Source organism: Erinaceus europaeus, chromosome 10 (assembly GCF_950295315.1).
Source record: "Erinaceus europaeus chromosome 10, mEriEur2.1, whole genome shotgun sequence".
In the NCBI taxonomy this organism is placed as follows: Eukaryota; Metazoa; Chordata; class Mammalia; order Eulipotyphla; family Erinaceidae; genus Erinaceus; species Erinaceus europaeus.
This window is the reverse complement of record NC_080171.1, coordinates 121,126,708-121,147,822: the sequence shown is the minus strand read 5'-3', so window position 1 is coordinate 121,147,822 and position 21,115 is coordinate 121,126,708. Positions and strand designations below refer to the sequence as shown.

The 21,115-nt window shown below is 40.1% G+C and overlaps 1 protein-coding gene across 1 annotated transcript in view; it reads right to left on the bottom strand.

The window, feature by feature from the left end:
* L3MBTL4 (L3MBTL histone methyl-lysine binding protein 4) overlaps positions 1-21,115 on the bottom strand; it is a 272,867-nt gene that overhangs the window by 146,112 nt on the left and 105,640 nt on the right. The window contains 1 exon segment of the mRNA XM_060200807.1: positions 20,925-21,018. Coding sequence (XP_060056790.1) covers positions 20,925-21,018 — 94 coding nt within the window.

Here is a 21,115-nt window from a genome sequence, read left to right as displayed (position 1 = left end):
AGTGACCCAAAGTAAATAACATGTGCCATGTAGCTACCAGTCAGCACACTGATTGGAGACACGGTGGAGGGACTTGTCTGCTGGCTCACGGGGAAGGGAGTGCAGACACCTATCATTGGAAGAGAAACAAGTGTACACACGTCACAGCTAACGCGAATCATTATTTCCCCCAGTAAAATGAGTACTGACATTGGCTTCAGTCATCTAGATCTATTTCCCAGAAGGTGCAAATATTAGTGTAGAACAGATAAGTCTCCATAAAGCAAACAGAGTTTGCTCTTGTTATACACCTAATACATCTATACAATTATAAAATGTATCAAGTGTGTATTAAATATTAAATTCATTTACAAAGCATGCCATCAACTGCCCTCCTAGTTATAAGTCCAGCGGAAGTGTGTGCATAAGTTCATTCAAAGGCACTTACTAGAATGTTCGTAGCAGCACCATTTATAGTAGCACAAAGCTGGGATTACTTAAATTTCCATCACCTACAAATAGATCAATCATGTCATGGTTACACATTGTATGCTGCACACCATGCAGACTATAAAACATTCACATGACATGAATGAAGTTTTTTGAGCATACACTGAATGAAGTCAAACACCAGTAGTAAATACTGGCTCATTCCATTCATATAAGGCTCAAAAATAGGCAAACGCTATACAATATACAAAAATTCAGTAACCAGGCAGTAGTGCACCTGGTTGAGTGCACACATTACCATGTGCAAGGTCCTGGGTTCAAGCCCCTGGTCCTCACCTGCAGGGGAGAAGCTCCACGTGGGGTCAAACAGTGCTGTCAAACCTCTCTCTCTCTCTCTCTCTCTCTCTCTCTCTCTCTGTCTTTCCCCTTCCCTTTCATCTCTCTCTCTCTCTGTCTTTCCCCTTCCCTTTCATCTTTTTTTTTTTTCCCAAATAAAACCTCTGCCAGACACACTTACAAACAGTTGAGGCATCTGTCCTGAATGTCAAGAATCAGAGAGACTAAACAGGTCTTTGAACTGCTTTCCTGGAATCCTGCTTCCCCAGAGCCCTGCCCTACTAGGGAAAGAGAGAGACAGGCTGGGAGTATGGATCAACCTAACACCCATGTTCAGCAGGGAAGCAATTACAGAAGCCAGACCTCCCACCTTCTGCACCCCATAATGTCCCTTGGTCCATACTCCCAGAGGGATAAAAAATAGGAAAGCTATCAGGGGAGGGGAAGGGATGGGATACAGAGTTCTGGTGGTGGGAACTGTACCCCTCTTATCTTATGGTCTTGTCAGTGTTTCCATTTTACAAATAGAAAAAAATATATAACTTTAAAAAAATGTATTTAATTTGGTTCAAAGGAGACTTTTCTTGAGTATCTTTAACAGCTGATTGTCCAAGATCAGTAGATCTATATTCAATTTGCTATCAATTTCCATTTATTTATTTATTTATTTTTATCACAGTACTGTTCAGCTCTGGTTTACGGTGGTGTGGAAGATTGAACCTGGGACTTTGGAACCTCAGGCATAACAGTCTCTTTGAATAACCACCATTATGCTATCTACCCACACCCTGATGTTAAATATTTCTAACCTGCATGTGAAACACATAGTTTTAACTTCAACATATGCATCGAAGAACGTCATATGGTAAGTAATTTAAGCTACAGGAATTTTGTATATGAAATGTTTCTTGGAATAGCATGCATCAAACAGACAGAATCACTTAAGACAGTAAACGGTGATGGCATAATAATATAGAGGCCACTTGGAAAACTTTCCAAGGGCATAATACAATCGTCACATGAAAAAAAAAAAATCCCAGTGGAGGCATAAAATAACAAACAAGCAAAAAAGAAGCTCAAGCATTTTCCCCAAAGCTGAGAAAAACGTGTGAAGAAATAAGAATGGTGAGAGAAACGCGCAGTGTCATGAGACAGAGATGCAGAGGGACAGGTGTCCGTCAGGGGATTCTTTGGACGGAAGAAGCCTGAAACACAAGCAACACTTGATACTTGCAGAAAAATGTGACCTTATGAAAAGGACTTTGGCCTAACATAGCTGTGGAAGAGTGTAGTTTTACAGATGAACTCAATGAAAAGAAAAGTGAATTCAGACATATGAAAAGGGATTTTTAAATTTAATATATTTTTGTAAAGCCATCAAAGTATTCTGAAGCAAGCTAGTGAAAAGAGGGAGGGCCACCTTTAAAGGAGCATCACTCGGGGGGCATTAGACCCTGAAGACCACAAATAAAAACCTGAAGATGGTATGAAGCTCTATCAACAGAATAAAGAAAGAAGTCTGAGTTCTAAATGTGCAGTCTCCCAAACTGCTCAGGGAGAAATGTACCTACTAATATGCATAGAATGTAGCCGTCATAGTAAATCAAGACATGTTTTAAAGAGAACCATGTCAGAACAAGGAATAAAAGATGTTAAAATTGCATATCAGATGTCAGGCTCAGGCAAAAACTAGTCAAGTCATGAGACCCTTGGAGTATAGACCTACTAGCTATTTCTAAAACGGAGACCCCCCCCCCAAATCTTCATCTGCACTATTCCAGCCTTTATGTTCATGATTAGCCAACAATTTGTTTGGCTCTATATGTTAACTCTTTTTTTTAACCACCAGGTTCCAGATGCCAGCAGGATGCCAACCAGACTTCCCTGGGCAGACAACCCCACCAATGTGTCCTGGAGCTCTGCTTCCCCAGAGTCCTGTCCCACCAAGGAAAGAGAGAGACAGGCTGGGAATATGGATCCACCTGTCAACACCCATATTCAGCCAGGAAGAAATTACAGAAGCCAGATCTCCCACCTTCTGCATCCCACAATGACCCTGGGTCCATACTCCCAGAGGGATAAAGAATAGGAAAGCTATCAAGGGAGGGGATGGGTTATGGAGTTCTGGTGGTAGGAAATGTGTGGAATTATGCCTCTCTTATCCTATGGTCTTGTCAGTTTTTCCATCTTATAAATAAAATTTTTTTTTAATTTAAAAAAAGATGTTAAGTGGGGGGTCAGGCGGTAGTGCAGCAGGTTAAGCGCACGTGGCACAAAGCACAAGGACCGGAGTAAGGATCCCGGTTCCAGCCCCCGGCTCCCCACCTGCAGGGGAGTTGCTTCACAGGCGGTGAAGCAGGTCTGCAGGTGTCTGTCTTTCTCTCTCCCTCTCTGTCTTCTCCTCCTCTCTCCGTTTCTCTCTGTCCTATCCAACAACAATGACAGCAACAACAATAATAACTACAACAATGAAAACAAGGACAACAATAAATAAATAAATAAATAAATAAGTCTTTAAAAAATGTTAAAATAAGAAATAAGGAAAGTGCCTCAAAAGAAAAAAAAAACCTCACTTGTGTTACATCACTCGGCCACGTGTACAATCCATGTTCAGACTGGTCCTCGCTACACAGAAGGAAGCTGGGGCATTGTGGTCTCTTCACTCTGTCTCTCTGCCTCTCGGTGTCTATCTTCAAAGACAAAACAAGCTGCTGGAGAGTGGCCCCTTGTTCTATCTGAACACACATGCTATCATGCACAAGGACCTGGGTTCAAGCCCCTTGGCCCTACCTGTAGTGACAAGCTTCATGAGTACTAAAGCAGTGCTATTCGTTCTTGTCTTTTCTTCTTCCAACACTCCTTCACTTCTTTATTTCTCTCTCTGTGTCTTATCTAATAAAATAAATATAATTTTTTAAAAGGAGAGGGGCCAGTGGTAGCAGTGGGTTAAGTGCACATAGCTTGAAGCACAAGGATCTCAGTTTGAGTCCCCAGCTTCTCTCCTTCAGGGAGGTCGCTTCCTAAGCAGTGAAGCAACTCTGCAAGTATCTATCTTTCGCTCTCTCTGTCTTTCCCTCCTCTTTCCATTTCTCACTGTCCTATCCAACAACAACAACAGCAATGACAACAATAACAACCAAGGCAACAAAATGGGAAAAATGGCCTCCAGGAGCAGTGGATTCATAGTAGCATGCACCGGGCCCCAGAAATAACTCTGAAGGCAAAAAAAAAAAAAAAAGAAAAAAGGAAGTTATGACTGGCAGGAACTGAGGTTACCTACCAATCAGCGAACTATATAGAAATAACAGTAAAGAGTGTTTTAAGGGGACTTCCGGAGGCATGGCAGCAGCTGTGTTTCGCTCTGTCTGATCAACTAGGAAAAGCAATGAAAATCATTGAAAACAACAAGATGGGACCAGGATCTCTTCTAAATCACTTGGTGAGTACCAAGCCACAGGTGAGTACAGACAGGTGTGGCTTGTGGACAGAAGAGGAGTGAGGGGATCCATTGATGGGATTAAAATCTACTCAGGGACTATCTGCATTAGACTGGGAGTTTGGCAGCTGAGGCTCACCACTTCCATGTCTGAGTCTGACCAACAAAAAAAACTTAAAAAGAAAAAAGATCCCCTAAAAAATCACCAATTTACTACTGTGACTTCTCGAGTCTCCACTGCTGTTGCCCCACAGAGGCTAGAACAGCGGCAGGGAGAAGACCCTAGATTGACATCAAGTGAGGAAACTGAAAAAATACACAGACAGCAATGACAGAAACCCCAAATGACAGACAGACTCAGATCTAGAAAAAATGATGGGGACAGACTTCATAAAACTTGTTATGAAATCAATTCAAGAAACTAAAGTTACGACTCAAGAACTCAGTGATCATTTTACCAAAGAATTACAAAGTACAGAACAAACAAACAAACAAAAACCCCAAAGAATTGCAGGGCCTTTGAATGCAGTTCAGGCTGAGGCAAGAGGACTCAGAAGTAGACTTAATCAGGTGGAGGAAAATATTAGAAGATACAACCACCACACTCTGAATTTAAAATCCTTGGCGTGCAAAGGTTTAGGTGAAATGAAGCACTGCTCTCTATCAAAAAGATGAACCTAAGACTTATTGAGGTCCCTGAAGAACACAGAAGCATAAAGAGTAGAAAACAAATTCAAAGAAATTTTAGCAAAAAAAAAACCCAAGTTTTCTATTTCTGAGCAATGTTCAAAATATAGAAATCCAGGAAGGTGAATGCACACTTAAATTTTTGAATCCCAAACAACAAGCACCAAGACACGTCATTGTAAACTATCTTTCTATTTTTTTTTTACCCATTATGATTTATTCACTACAATACTTCGTTAAAGAGTTCAACGATTTGCACTCAGAAGTCATGTAAGTCATATAGCCAAGAGGCAACCAAGTGTAATACAAATACTGGTCTGAAGTCTTTGCACTGAAGGCCATACGTCTTTTGCTTCAGGAAAATAAATGAAAACAAAACAAAAAAGAAAAGACAGCTCCCTAGGCTCCAGAATTGCAATAGAAAATAACATCAATGGCTAGTGAAAGTATAGGTGTTAACATATCATGGGAAACATCTTGTGCAAATATTAACACCCTGGATCTTTGTATAGATAATTATTTGATAATAAACAATAAAATATATGCAATGTCTCAACTACAAACCTTTCAAGTTGAAAGGGTCTCTAACATGAGTTACTTTAATATTATGAAGCTAAAAAGTTTTAAAAGTTTCCCGGGACACGGAAAGATATTGTAGGGTGCCAAAGAAAGGGGGAAGATATAACAGCTTTGCTTTTTCTTTTTTAAGCATTTATTTATTTATTTCCTTTTGCCATTGTTGTTTTTATTATTGTAGTTATTATTGTTGTTGATGTCATTGTTGTTGGATAGGACAGAGAGAAATGGAGAGAGGAGGGGAAGACAGAGAGGGGGAGAGAAAGACAGACACCTGCAGACCTGCTTCACCGCCTGTGAAGCGACTCCCCTGCAGGTGGGGAGCCCGGGGGCTGGAACCGGGATTCTTCTGCAGGTCCTTGCACTTTGCACCACGTGCGCTTAACCCGCTGTGCTACCACCCGACTCCCCAACAGCTTTGCTTTTTAACTGACGTAATATGGTATTGTAGCAGCAAATAGTTTTTAGGCACGCATAATTAAAAATCAACTTAAAGATTTTTTTTCAACACTACAATTATTATTATTATTTTTTAGAAAAACCTAACCCTGACATATACTATACCCAGGATTCCTTTTATTCCAAGTCATTTTTTTCCCCCTCATCTAAGTCAAAAGAAATGTACCTTCTTCAAGTTATTTTTACAATTTTAGCACTCAATGGAATTTTCTAAGCTGTGGAAAAGTAGTTACTTCCCTAAAGTAACTTCAAGACATCTGGGGGAATAAAACAGTCGCATGATAGTGACAAACACACAGAGGAAGGGGTGAAGGAGTGATAGACTGGGACTCTTAGCAGACTTAGCAGACTTGAGAAAACAAAACTATTAAACAAGAAGTTATCAACAAACCTAATGTTCTTGAATAAGAAAGGAGCACTCTCCCATACTCCTGTGCACTATAAAAACAACTCTTTGGGAGTCCGGCGGTAGTGCAGTGGATTAAGCGCAGGTGGTGCAAAAGCTCAAGGACCAGCGTAAGGATCCCGTTTCAAGCCCACGTCTCCCCACCAGCAAGGGAGTCGCTTCACAGGCGACTGCAGGTCTGCAGGTGTCTGTCTTTCTCTCCCCCTCTCTGTATTTCCCTCCTCTCTCCATTTCTCTCTGTCCTATCCAACAATGACAACAGCAATAAAACTACAATAAAAAACAACAAGAGCAACAAAAAGGAATAAATAAATAAACATTTTTAAAGAACAACTCTTAACGCCAGTCCTTGTGCTTTGCCCCACGTGCGCTTAACCAGCTGCGCTACCGCCTGACTCCAAGAACAACTCTTTATGGCATAAAACAAAGTGACATATGAACAACTTATAAAATAACTTATGTAATAGCTGCAATTAGGTAATCTATAATATAATCTATGTATAATATATAACCTATATATTATCATCTATATCAAGATGAAACTACTACTAAATAAGAGTTTATTTTTAGGACACTGGTATGCTTTTCACACAAACATCTACATAAGATGAAAGTCTAAAAGTTAAAGGCTAAGCAAATGTTTTCTGAACAGTAGAACTCTGCTTGGCTCTGTTCATATGAAACAATACAGAAATGGAGAGGAAATATGGAAGACAAGTCACTTTTTATCCTATTATTTGGATTGTAGAGTTTTATTATTTCCTTATGAGAGGAAAACAAGAACAAACAAAAAACAGAGCACCTCTCCTTACGCAGCGAGTTCAGGTTCAACAGAGCACCTCTCCTTACGCAGCGAGTTCAGGTTCAACAGAGCACCTCTCCTTACGCAGCGAGTTCAGGTTCAACAGAGCACCTCTCCTTACGCAGCGAGTTCAGGTTCAAACCAAGATTCTCAAGTATGTAAAGAATGTACAATACCCCTGAAACACCTCTTAGTCCTGGCCCTAAAGATTTATTCCTAACAAATACGGAGTAGAACACATGCTAAGAATAATAGGGATCATCATAGGAATCATAATTAATCAATAGGAATAACAGGATACAATGATTGTGAAATTCATGCAACAATTAATATATGATTACTACATTTCTGTTTTTAATTTGGAATACTAAAAAAATTAAATCTTCATTTGTTGGATAGACACGGAAATTGAAAGGGAAAGGAGAGAGAGAGACGATGAGAGAGAGACACCTGCGGCCCTGCTTCAACACTCACAGAGCTTTCCCCTGCAGGTGGGGACCAGGGGCTCAAACCTGGGTCCTTGTGCACTCGACCAGGTGTGCCACCACCTGGCCCCTGATTAATACATTTCCAACACATCAGGAATTTTTATCAACACAAGAAACTATTGTATTTTATATGTTACTGTGAAAACGAAAGACAAGATATTGAATTCTAAATTTTTATATTTATTGCTTCTTTTATTTTTATTGCCACCAGTATGGACCATGGATTGCTTTGTGATTATATGGTGTCAATTTTAAAATAGTGTTCATGGTAATATTTCTATTTTTTTCTTTAAATTGGATTTCTTTATTTTACCTTGGTTCTGATTTTAAGGTGACTTGAAATGACCAGATACTCATCTTTTTAACATCTTGTTAGCAAATGCAAAATGTATAAGCTAAAACTACATTTACTTTCATTATATTAAGGATACAAATACTGTATCTTGGCCATTAGCTTAATTTTTTAATTTTATACTTACTAAAGTGTTTAGAATGTGTCAAATGATGTTAATTTTGAATATTATGTTGTATCAGTTGCTATGAAGTGAAGCACTCTATATCTGATCTTTTTCCTCAAAGAGAAAAAAAACCCCAAATTTACACATAATTATTTCCCACTTTAGGATAATAAGACTTATACATTAACCTTCAAGAATTTATAGTAACAAACAGAAGTAATTTCAAGATTTAAAGAAGTGATTTTAAAGACCTATGGTTGATTTACGGTCCCTTTACCAATGCTTTTACTAAATTGGGTAATTAATCATGTCACTTGGAGAATTCAAGGTGTTATCTAATGTCAGATACCACTTTTCCTTTTTTTAATTAAAGCAAAAATGTATCTGCAAGTTTATTTTTAAATTTTTACCCCGTTCAATTTTACTATGTGATAACAATAAGTCAAATAAAGTGACAGATCAAATGACAAAGGAATCAGATAAATGTGAACACATGTCACTAAGGTACTCTTTTAGCATAATAAAAGTTTTAACTGAAGGTGACAATAAATTGAGAAGTACTGTGCATATCAAATTAAACTATGTCTTAATTCTTTTGAAGAGAGTATACCAGTTAGCCATTACTACTGCATAAAATTTAGAGAAACAGGCTAAATTAAAAGTATTTTTATAAACATCATTCATTTTCTAATTTATAAAACAAGAAGGTGCTAGTATAACATAAAGAACATCTATAGAGGGAGTTGAGTGGTAGCGCAGCAGGCTAAGCGTACGTGGTGCAAAGCACAAGGACCGGCATAAGGATCCCAGTTCGAGCCCCCGGCTCCCCACCTGCAGGGGAGTCGCTTCACAGGCGGTGAAGCAGGTCTGTAGGTGTCTGTCTTTCTCTCCTCCTCTCTGTCTTCCCCTCCTCTCTCCATTTCTCTCTGTCCTATCCAACAATAACAACAACAACTACTACAACTACAACAATTTTAAAAAGGAGGAAAATAAATAAATAAATAAATAGGGAGTCGGGCTGTAGCGCAGCGGGTTAAGCACAGGTGGCGCAAAGCGCAAGGACCGGCATAAGGATCGCGGTTCGAACCCCCGGCTCCCCACCTGCAGGGGAGTCGCTTCACAGGCGGTGAAGCAGGTCTGCAGGTGTCTGTCTTTCTCTCCCCCTCTCTGTCTTCCCCTCCTCTCTCCATTTCTCTCTGTCCTATCCAACAACAATGACAGCAATGATAACTACAACAATAAAACAACAAAGGCAACAAAAGGGAATAAAGAAAGAAAGAAAGAAAAGGAAAAAAGGAGGACAAGAACATGTATAGGAGTGTTAGAAATAAAATTGCAAAGTAAAAAATAAATAAAATTGTAGACTACTAGCTGAACTATTATTTGTGGCATAAACTAAACTTTTAAAATAAGTTAGAGAAAGCATGGCAGAATGGAAAATTGGTTATATCCTCTTTCCTTGACAATAAAGTTTTGTTTAATCAACCGTCTTTCTCTTACCCACTTTTATTAGTGATTTAATAATGGTTGCTAATATCATAAGACCACAGGAATACCGTTCCATACCACACCCACCACCAAAGTTTTACGACCCAGCCTCCTGTCTAACAACCACCACCAACGTTCTCACAAAGTCTAACAAGGTGGTCATTTTTTCTGTTTCTTATAAGTTGATGTATTTTAATTCCCTCTATTCTACATAAAAGATTTCATTTCGCCTTGTTCCTTAATTCACTCAACAATAATCACCTCTAGTTCCATGCACGTAGTTGCAAATGACACAACGTCATCTTTATTTCATTGCAGAGTGCACATAGTTGCAAATGACACAACGTCATCTTTATTTCATTGCAGAGTGCACATAGTTGCAAATGACACAACGTCATCTTTATTTTATTGCAGAGTGGTTTGGAATTGTGTGTACGTCCCACAACCTCTTTATCATGTTATCTGCCAGTGGGGATTTAGTTAGTCTCCACTCATCAGAACTTGTGAGTAGAGCAGTTATAAGCAACGAGGTAGAGGTACACCTATCCTTTTCAATGAGTCTTCCTATGACCTTTGGATATATGCATAGGAGTGGTATTGCCAGATGGTAAGATATTTCCCCATTTATTTGTTCAAGGACTCCATACTGTGTTTCAGAGAGGCTATACCAGTCTACATTCCCACCAACAGGACAGCAGAATTACTTTTTTTCCTAGCTGTTGGCAGTAATTGTCACTTCCTGTATAGTTGGTGTAGGCCATCCTCACTGGTATGAAGTGCTATCTTACTGTGGTTTTAATTTGTATTTCTCTACTGATAAAGTGGAGCAATTTTTCATATATCTGTGGGCCATCTGTATATTGTCTTTAGAAAATTGTCTATTCATATCTTTTGCATACTTTTTAACTGGGTTAAGTATTTTGTTGTTGAGTATTGACAATAAATTGTCTGAATACTAAGAAGTAGTATATATATAAAACATATAAATGCATAAAAACAAAGCATGACAGATGAAATCATAGCAGATAAGATAAATCAACACATTTTAAAAGAACAAGGGTGGACAAGACTAGAGTTTGCAGAGAAATGATGTCATAAAAACACACCAGGAGGGGGTCGGGCGGTAGCGCAGCGGGTTAAGCGCACATGGTACAAAGCACAAGGACCGGCATAAGGATCCCGGTTTGAGCCACCGGCTCCCCACCTGCAGGGGAGTCACTTCACAGGTGGTGAAGCAGGTCTGCAGGTGTCTGTCTGTCTTTCTCTCCCCCTCTGTCTTCCCCTCCTGTCTCCATTTCTCTCTGTCCTATCCAACAATGATGACATCAATAACTACAATTTAAAAAACTACAACAATAAAATGGCAAGGGCAACAAAAGGGGGAAAAACAGAATAAAGAATATATATATATCACCATGAAACATTTAGAAGTATCATATTTGCTAAAGGAATTTACTCAGAAGGAAGAATCATGTTGAGGACAGAGCCCTGATGTAGGCGGCCCCACACCTGACTAGCATCCACAGCTGAATGATCTCAAGCAAGGAAAGCACCGTATCCCTTTCTTGATGCTTTATTTTTATTTTATTTTATTTTATTTTATTTATTATTTTGTCTCCAGGGTTATCTCTGGGGCTTGGAGGCTACTTTTTCCCTTTTATTGCCCTTGTTTATTGCTATTATTATTGCTGTTATTGATGTCATTGTTGTTGGATAGGACAGAAGAAATGGAGAGAGGAGGGGAAGACAGAGAGGGATAGAGAAAGACAGACACCAGCAGACCTGCTTCACCGCCTGTGAAGCAACCCCCTGCAGGTAGGAAGCCAGGGGCTCTAACCAGGATCCTTATGCTGGTCCTTGTGCTTTATACCACGTGCACTTAACCATCCCGGCTACTACCCAGCCACTATGTTTTGCTTTTAAAAGTGAATAAAAAGAAAGACTTCTAGGACTTAAGAAATGCAATTCATAAGACTGGAAAAAACAAGCATACAATGAAAAACTAGTCAAAACATAATGACCTTGAAAGAAGAAAGTTCATGCAGAAAAAGCAAACAGCCAAAACCAGACTCAAACTTTGTTAGTTAGGAAAAGAAATGCAGCAGCCCAGGAGATGCACAGCAAGCAGGTAGAGGTCCCTAGTCTGAGCGCAGGATGATAGCCATGTAGGTCCTGCTAAGATACCATCGGACTGTAGGGTCAAGACTCAGGGTTCCCTCCTGCAGCAACACTGAGGAAAGTTATATCCGTGGCTGAGAACTTTAGAAGCAAGAGATAACAGTGCTAAGCGGAGTCTAAACGTCCTGTCCTGGAGGTCCAACGTGGGCTCTATGTTCCTAAGTTGTGCTCTGATGTTGCAAATAGGAGAGTTCACTCAAAACCCACACAGAAGACAGGACAGGAGAGGAAGTGTCACCCTTAAAGAGGAAAGACATTTGAAAGGAAGTGCTGTAAGATCAACAGTCCAAAGGAATTCTCAGGGTCCCAGTCAAAAGGAGCATCAGTAACTTACCACAAACCAACAGTGATGAAATCAGAGGGAAGGAAAAAGAAACCCAAGAACTAGATTCCTAGTTTCTCACGTCAAGAGAAGCCTCAATTCCTATTCAAGAGATTTCCCCGGGCATATGTGTAATACCATTTACCATAATAAGTTCTTTGTATTTATGAAAATAAAGTCTTAGATAGTTTAACACAGGTATTGTTTTTCTCCATTATGATTCATGTACTTTAACTTTTAGATTAGTATATCACTTTTTTCTTTCTTTTGTTTTTAGTACATTACTTTTCTAATCATTTAAAAATGTTTACAAGTTTCCGAGTTGGTTATTTAATTTCACTCTTTCTTTACTACATAGAGTCTATATTTTCTTCTGACCAATGATTTGGTGCTGTCCTAGAAGTTTACATCTTTAGTATTCTAATACACACATTTAAACTTTCTTAAAAATCAGGCTTGGATTCCCTTTTGATTTTATGGCTGCCTAGGTTACATTTATGAATAGATTTTTGTGCATGTTCTTGGGTATCTTCTCAACAATTTCTTGTTTTATCTGTGAATGAGTGTAAACTGTCTGATTTCTTTAGAACTTGTATTTATTAATTTTTCTACAAGGACTATCACTGGGCTTGCTGCTTGCAAATTCCACCACTTAGAGCAGCCATTTCCTTTCCCTTCCCTTCCCCTTCCTTCCCTTCCTTTTCCTTCACTTTCTTTTCCTTTCCTTTCCTTTCCTCCTTCCTTTATCCTCCCCCTAGCACCCTCTTCCTTTTTTTTTTTTTTTAAATTTTGATAGGCCAGAGAGAAACTGAGAGAAGCAGGATAGGGAAAGAGAAAATGAGACACCTATAACACTGTTTCATTGCTTATGAAGTTTGGCGCCTGCAGGTGGGGAGAGCAGGGTTGATCTTGGGTCCTTGCACATGGCGATAATGTGGGCTCAACCAGATTTACCACCACCTGACCCCTTCTTAGAAAAGAATTTGGAAGAGGGAGAAAGAGACAGAGAGGAAAGACCCCACGGCACCACTCCATTCATTGCTTGTGAAACTTTTCGTCTACAGTAGCTCCTATGTGGCTGGTGGTCAGGGGCTTGAAACTGGGACCTTGCATATGGTTTTATGTAAGAACATTCACTATTTGCAAGAACTCCATGGCAGGGTTTTACAGAAAATCAGCTGACAGGGTCACCTTAAAACACTTTTCTGCTGTGCAAACTATTGGGGGAACCACCTCCTGGCCCTAGACTACTTTTTTTTTTTCTTTTTAAAAATATTTTATTGGATAGAGACAGCCATAACTTGAGAGGGGAAGAGAAGATAGAGAGGGAGAGAGACAGAGAGACACCCGCAGTTCTGCTTCACCACTGGTAAAGCCTCCCCCCTTGCAGGTGGGGACCAGGGGCTTGAACCTGGGTCCTTGCATACTGTAATGTGTGCGCTTAACCATGTGCGCCACCGCCTGGCCCCCTATTTTTTTTTTTTTTATCAATTTGTAAAGTTGTAAAAAGTCTTTTTTAAATAGAATCATTGTGTTTTTAGATTAATATTCACTTGTCAGTCTCTTTTCATGTATCCAGATATTATTTTGGTGTTTACTTTTCCAAGTCATTCAGATTATCTACATCTGTATTTCTGTTTTATCTGTTTATCACAGTCCAAAATGGATGAGTGAAAGTTTCACATTATGCTTTTTCTCATCCTTAATACTATTCTCTTGGCTATATGAGTATATTATATTGTGAATAAAGTCTTATGACGTGGTGCTAATCTCATTAAATTTAACCTTCAGTGAAAACTGCATCATAGACTACGAAAATTAGGCTAAGATTAGCCCAGTAACTTGCCCCATACTTGACAGTCAGTGCTGCCACTCCAAGTCCAGCTCAGGCCAGGAGAAACCTTGAACATTAATCAACACACACACACACACACACACACACACACACACACACACACACACACACACGAAAAGAAGGAAAACATCCAAAATTACTTTCATCAATTTTCTTGAGCTGCCGAGATGCTTTCAGGTGAACCTTGAAAGAAGTGGTATTGTACTCAAAGTATTCCTGAAAACACCTCCAAACATCTTAGGTTTATCTACACTGCTGAACAACAGAAGCTATTTTCTTCTTCTTCTTCTTCTTTTCTTCTTCTTCTTCCTCTTCTTCTTCTTCTTCTTCTTCTTCTTCTTCTTCTTCTTCTTCTTCTTCTTCTTCTTCTTCTTCTTCTTCTTCTTCTTCTTCTTCTTCTTCTTCTTCTTCTTCTTCTTCTTCTTCTTCTTTTTTTACCAGAACGCTGCTCAGCTCTGGCTTCTGGCTGTGTGGGGGATTGAACCTGGGACTTGAGAGCCTCAGGCATGAAAGTCTCTTTGCATAACCATTATGCTATACCCCCACCTTTTTTTTTTAAATATTTTATTTATTTATGAGAAAGATAGGAGAGAAAAAGAATCAGACATCACTCTAGCACATGTGCTGCCAGGGATTGAATTGGGGACCTCAAGCTTGAGCCCAAAGCTTTATCACTACATCACCTCCTGAACCACCAGAAGCCATTTTCTAAGTATGAACTCTACCATGTGACGCCAGAAATGTTTGTTCTGCAACCTACACAGGAGAACAGGACAAAAGACCTTGTGCTGTAACAATGCAGCATTAAGAAAAAAATGTATTTCCTTAGTAAATGATTTCTGTGAGTCTTATGACACAGAGATCAAGTTTTCCTGAAACTTATGTTCTGAGTCACTTAGAAAAAAAAAATTTCAAGTCTAACCCTGGACCCTGACTTAAAAGAAAGTTTACATCGTGGAGTGCCAATATTTTCATTTTAAAATAGTCCTCTGTGAACAAATATACTTAACTTCATTTTGTTCACTATGTAAATTCATTCAAATAAAATGCAAATTATGTGATAATTGTATGCCAAAAATTCTATTTTCATACAGATAAGAACTGGTGCAATTTCTTTCAAATACATTTATGTAGATTTGACATGAATTCAAGCAGCTTTGAATATTACTGTTAACCCCTTGACTATTTCAATGAAAATAAATCTACCTGAAACCCTTCCAAAAAGGATGCAAAGGGTACCACCCAATCTCTTAAAGTGATATTTGATTTTCAAATGTCCTTAGTGATATCCTGATGTCACTGTTTTTGTCAGCTGCACAAAGCAAGAGGCTGAGAACTTATTTTAAGATTGTTTACTTCTTTTCAGATCACCCAAGCTTCAACATCAGAATCAGAAACTCTGAAGTGAAACAGTCAGAACATTCACTATTCACAAGTTGTTCCTTGGTAGGGTTTTACAGAAAATCAGATGACATGGTCACCTTTCTTGAAACGCCTCTCTGTGGTGCAAGCAGTCCCTGGAGCTGAGGGAGCCAAAGTCAACTGAGCTGCTTTATACAGAATACTTCGAAAATGGAGAGGGATTCTGGTCTTATTTATTAATTTTTATTCTTGATTTACATGTCAGAAAATTTACCAAAGAACCTCCAGGACTAGACAAGAGAAATTATAAAAAAAGCATTTTACTGAGTGATGATTCTTTAGTGAAGGTACATTTCTATAATAAGAGAAAAAAAAAAAGTATTATCTTTGGAATATATAAATTTTACTATTTTTAAATCCTTCCCAAAAACCTCAACACAGAGAGGATTATAAAGTGTATTTATAATTTGGTATGAACACAGGAACATTGTAAGACTCTCGACTGTTTCTTATCTCCTTAATCTATGGGAAGCAGTATGTAGAAGGACAGCTCTAGGTGTGTCTAGGCAGATTTCTACTGAGCATTGCGCCCGTGTGTATTAGCTCAACAGATGCTACCAAACATCCATCATCCTTTAGCAATATGCAAAACTAGACTACAAGAATAGAAACAGCACAATAACAAATCCTAGAGATTACCCGATGCCCAAACAATGTGTGCTTGATTAACTACAAGAACATTTAAATACAGTCCTAGCCTATAGATATGATTATATTAGTAAATTCACTAACTTTGTAAATGACATTCTGAAAGTAATGACCCAGAGTGAATTAAAAACAGAATCGGTGATTTAAGATAAATTAACTGAAAACGTGCATACCCAGTCAATGAATACATCTAGCATCAACAAGCCTAAACTGAAAAGTTCTGTCACTGAAAATAATTCAAAGAAGGAATAATTGTCTGGTGCCCACTAAAACTAGCTTTATGTTCAAAGCATGGCCTCTATCTTTCAATAACTGCCTGACAATTAAATATCAACCCAATGTTTATTTGAACGTAAAATAAAGCTATCTATTGTCTTCATTTCAGTAGGTCAGGGTTTACTTATCTGAAGGTATTAATGTCTTTAAAATAATTTTGTCATGATAGAGACAGAGAGAAATAGTTTGAGAGAGGCGGAGAGAAAAGCAGACACTTGCAGCTTGCTCCACTGCTCATCAATGTTCCCTCTACCCCCTGCAGGTGAGGACCCAGGGCTTGAACCCAGATTCTTGGACATGGTAACTTGTGTGCCTTCCAGGTTCCAGATGCACAACCACCCTGCCTCCAATCTTAATGTCTTATAAATTCTATTATTAGTATTATTACTATTATTGGATAGAGGCAGAAATTGAGAGTGGGATATAGAGAGAGAAAGAGACACCTGCAGCCCTGCTTCACCACTTGTGTCCCTTTCGTCCTGCAGGTGGGGACCACGGACTTGAACCTGAGTCCTTGTGCGCTATAATATGTGAGCTTAACCAGGTGTACCACTCACCACCTGGCCCCTTCTTATAAATTCTATATACTCTATATATGAAAGAAACATGCAGTTGTCAATTTATGTCTTTTCCACTTTAAATAAAACTAGCGGTGAACAATGAATGCCTATTATTTTTCTTTTCTGATATGTTTGAACATCTGAACACCTGCAACAGTCTTCCACGGGCTCTGCTCTACCATAACAGGGTCTAGACCAGGAGGAAAGTTATAGCACAGTCACAAAAGTGACACCCTGAGTAGCACTGACAACAGTTAGGTCTAGCGACACGATGCCTTGTGCCTTCTAGCTGAGGGGAAATTCCGCACTTTTCTCACTAACATATATTCCCCTAACCCCAAGCTTCATAGAATGCTCCCCCCCCCTTTTTTTGTCACAACCCAGATGATCACTGGGGCTCAGTGCCTGCACTGTGAATCCACCCCTCCCGGTGGCTATTTCTTCTTTTTTCTTTGCTTTTTATTGGATAAGACAGAGAGGAATGGAGACAAGAGGGGGAAGTCAAGAGCAAGAGAGATAAGTAAAGCCTTGCTGGTGAAGCTTCTCCCTGCAGGGGGGTGGGCAGGGGCTTTAATCCAGACGCTCGGTGCATGTTAACCTGTACGCATGATTTCAACCGCGTAATCTCACTGCTCTGTGCCAGTTTTTTCATTCAAACAGAGAGTTAGAGAGTGACAGAGAGAGAGCACAGCATCAAATCTTCCTCTGGTGCAAAGGGCCTCCCATATGTTGCCAGGGCTTGTCTCTGGGTAACAGACATTGCAAGGCATGTATCCTATACAGGGGGAATGTCTCTGGCTTTCTTTCTTTCTTTCTTTCTTTCTTTCTTTCTTTCTTTCTTTCTTTCTTTCTTTCTTTCCTTTTTAACATTGTTCAAGCTTCTTCAGAAATGCTGAGTCCAAAGTTTAAAAGGTACTACTGGAGAGACTCATGTCATGTGCTTTTAGTACTATTTATATTTAGAACAATAATTAGATGGCCACTTGTGCTATACTGGCTGAGGTAAGCTCGGCAATGAAACTGTGAAACACAGTAGAGCGAGTCACTATGACTTTGTTCATGAGAGGCTTCAAAATGTCTGTAGGCAAAGGCTCGTTAGCTACCAATCAACAGTGTGGAAGGTAAGTCCACTGTGATGAAGTGTAAGAAGAGGCCTTCAAGGAGCCGGGAGGTGGCGCACCTGGTTAAGTGCACATAGTACTATGCACAAGGACCTGGGTTCGTGTCTCCAATCCCCACCTACAGGAGGAAAGCTTCACGAGTGAAGTGGAGCTTGCAGTGTCTCTGTTTCTCTCCCTCTTCCTCTCCTCCCTTCTCAATATTTCTCTCCGTGCTATCAAATAAAAAAATAAGTGGCCACCAGGAGTGGTAGATCCATAGTGCCTGCATGTAGCCCCAGCAATAACCCTGGAGTCAAAAAAGGAGGAAGAAGAAGAGGCCTTGAAGGAGAAGCTTAGCATCCTTAAAGAGTTGTTCAGACTTCAGGAGGCGGGGCTACAGAGCAGCAGCAGCTGTGTTTCTCTCCTGTCCTCTCCCAGGTCAACTAGGAATACCAAAGGAGACCACCTGGAACTGCAACAAGGCAGGACTAGAACGACTTCAGGAAGCCACCAAATCACCGGTGACTGCAAACACATGTGGCTTGTGGACAGAGAGGAGCCTAGGGAGACATTAAGTGGCTGGTAACAGTCCAGCAGTTTACCAGTTGAGACACCAGCTCCAGTATGATTCACCAACAAAAAGACGGCTTGAAGGGAGGAGAGGACTCCCCTGAGACTCACCAAATGCAACTGTGAGTCCCCACTGCTACTGCCCTCAGAATCTGAAGCAGCAGCAGGGAGGCCCTGTGCTGATACCAGGGGACAGAGAACTGACCAGGAAACTCAGAAGATCTATACCTCAGTGGCCTAGTGGTGGAGCTGTGAGAGTCTCTTTGTATAACCACTGGATTATCTCTGCCCCACCCTGCTTTATCTCTTGGTCAGGAGTCAGTGATTAAACTAAGAAGCCTACTTATAGTTTAAAATCCCTCAGGCTCCCATAGCCTACAGGGAAGGGAAAGAACAAAAGAGGCTTTTAAACCACTGAGCTCCAACTCAGGGATTAAAATAATATTGAAACAACTGTCAATTTCCACAACTGTGAACTCTTTAATTACCTTCCCTAGACACAAATCAATCCAGGCAAGAGTGATCAGTGATTTGAAAAGTACTGAGAGAGGACCTCATAACATACTACATGGAATGGTTAAACCAACAAGAAGAAATATTGGAGAAATGAACCAGGACAAAAGTCCAGCTAAAAGCCCCCCAAGGGTTGAAGCACAAAATAATGAGGTCAACATCCAAACACTAGTTAAGGAAATAATCACAGGAGTGAGTAAAGAGTTTGAAAGGATTGTCATCAGAAATGCAGAAACAATGAATGAGACCCTGGAAGAAAACATAATTATCTCAAGTTTGTAAGAGCTGTTCAGGGTGAGAGCTGTTGTTCCAGCACTTGAGGAGGGTGAAGTCCAGAAAGCGATAAAAGACAGATCCACTGCGAGGCTGCGGTTTGGTGAATGGTTCCAGTGTGAAGGAAGCACAAAGATGACTAGTCATCTCATCTAGATATAACCGATGTTCAGAGCTGACGGGAGAAGGCAGAGTCGAATAAATGCTCCCAAAGTCATCTAAGGGAACTTTTTTTTTTTGCCTCCAGGGTTATTGCTGGGGCTCAGTGCCTGCACCACGAATTCACTGCTCTTGGAGGCCACTTCTTCCCCCCTTTTCTGCCCTTGTTGTAGCCTCATTGTGGTCATTATTGTTGTTGTTGATGTCATTCATTGTTGGATAGGACAGAGAGAAATGGAAAGAGGAGGGGAAGACAGAGCGAGAGAGAAAGACAGACACCTGCAGACCTGCTTCACCGCCTGTGAAGTGACTCCCCTGCAGGTGGGGAGCCAGGGGGTCGAACAGGGATCCTTACGCTGGTCCTTGCGCTTAGCGCCACATGCGCTTAACCGGCTGGGCTATCGCCCAGCCCTAAGAGAACTTTCTGTGCATGCCATGTGCTGGCCGCTAGTCCCAGGTGTCGAGTGAAGAATAGTGATGCGATTACTGTGGCAAAAGGACTGACAGCTTAACAGGGAAAATGTTTACTTATCTTTATCCATAATTAATACAGGTGTTTTCACATAATTAAAAGATTTGGGGATGCCACATCCACACATATCTTAACAAAAGACATAAACTACCATCAACTAGACTGACTGAAGCTCTAGATTTTAAAAAGCAAAAGGGAAAAAAGAGACGCCTTGGGAAAAAAAACATTATATTTATTTTGTTTACTTTACATATTTTGTATTAGAAGAAATTTGGTGCCAATCTTGCTCAGTTTTAATCTGCAGGTTCAATGTGAATAATGGATACATTACTGTGAGCACACTTGCACTTAATTTTCCTCACAAATACAGTCCTCTCCACATCATTATCAAATACCTAAGGCACAGGGCCAGTAACCTCACGAGACTCATTACTTTCTGCTCGTCAGAAAGCTGTCTCATTCCAAATCAATATGAGATAGAGAAAAAGAAACAGGGGCAAGGTGAAGACAGAAGGGGAAAGCAGACAGTCACAGAATTCCTCTCTTACAAGCAGGACTGCTGGGGCAGAGTAGAGGCAGCATAATGGTTATGCGAAGAAGCTCTCATCCCTGAGGCTCCAAAGTCCCAGGTTCCAGCCCTTGCACCACCATAAGCCAGAGTTGAGCAGTGCTCTGGTTAAGGGACAAACATGCAAACAAACAAAGCAAGACTGATAGTCGTGTGGAGGGAATTCAGGACTGGGGAGCAAGATGGTGACAGTTTCCCTCAGGAGCTGGACGAGAATTTAGTGCCTTTGTGCTCCTGATAAGTGAACTGTTATCAAGAAGGGTCCAGGCAATGTCTCTGCTGTCCCAGAAGAAAGACTCTAGAGGGGGGAAACTGTACAGTCAGGCCCCAAGGACCGCAGAGACGGGAGTATGTTATGGAGCTGCCTGGCCTGTAGTTAATTGTTAAATGTGCTTAATGTTTTCATCGATCTTTGAAATAATTCAACTAAGACAATAAATTACCTGTGGTGTCCCGAATATTGTGGACCCCAGATATGGCCTATCCCTCGACATCCTGGAGTAGGACAGAAAGACTGACCTGGAAGGGTCTTCATATCTTTTGTTTCTGCAAGATGCAAAAGAAAATAGCTTTAAAACTCTCTCAGTAAAGAAGAACTAGAGAAATTAAAACATGTAAATTATATGCACTGAGA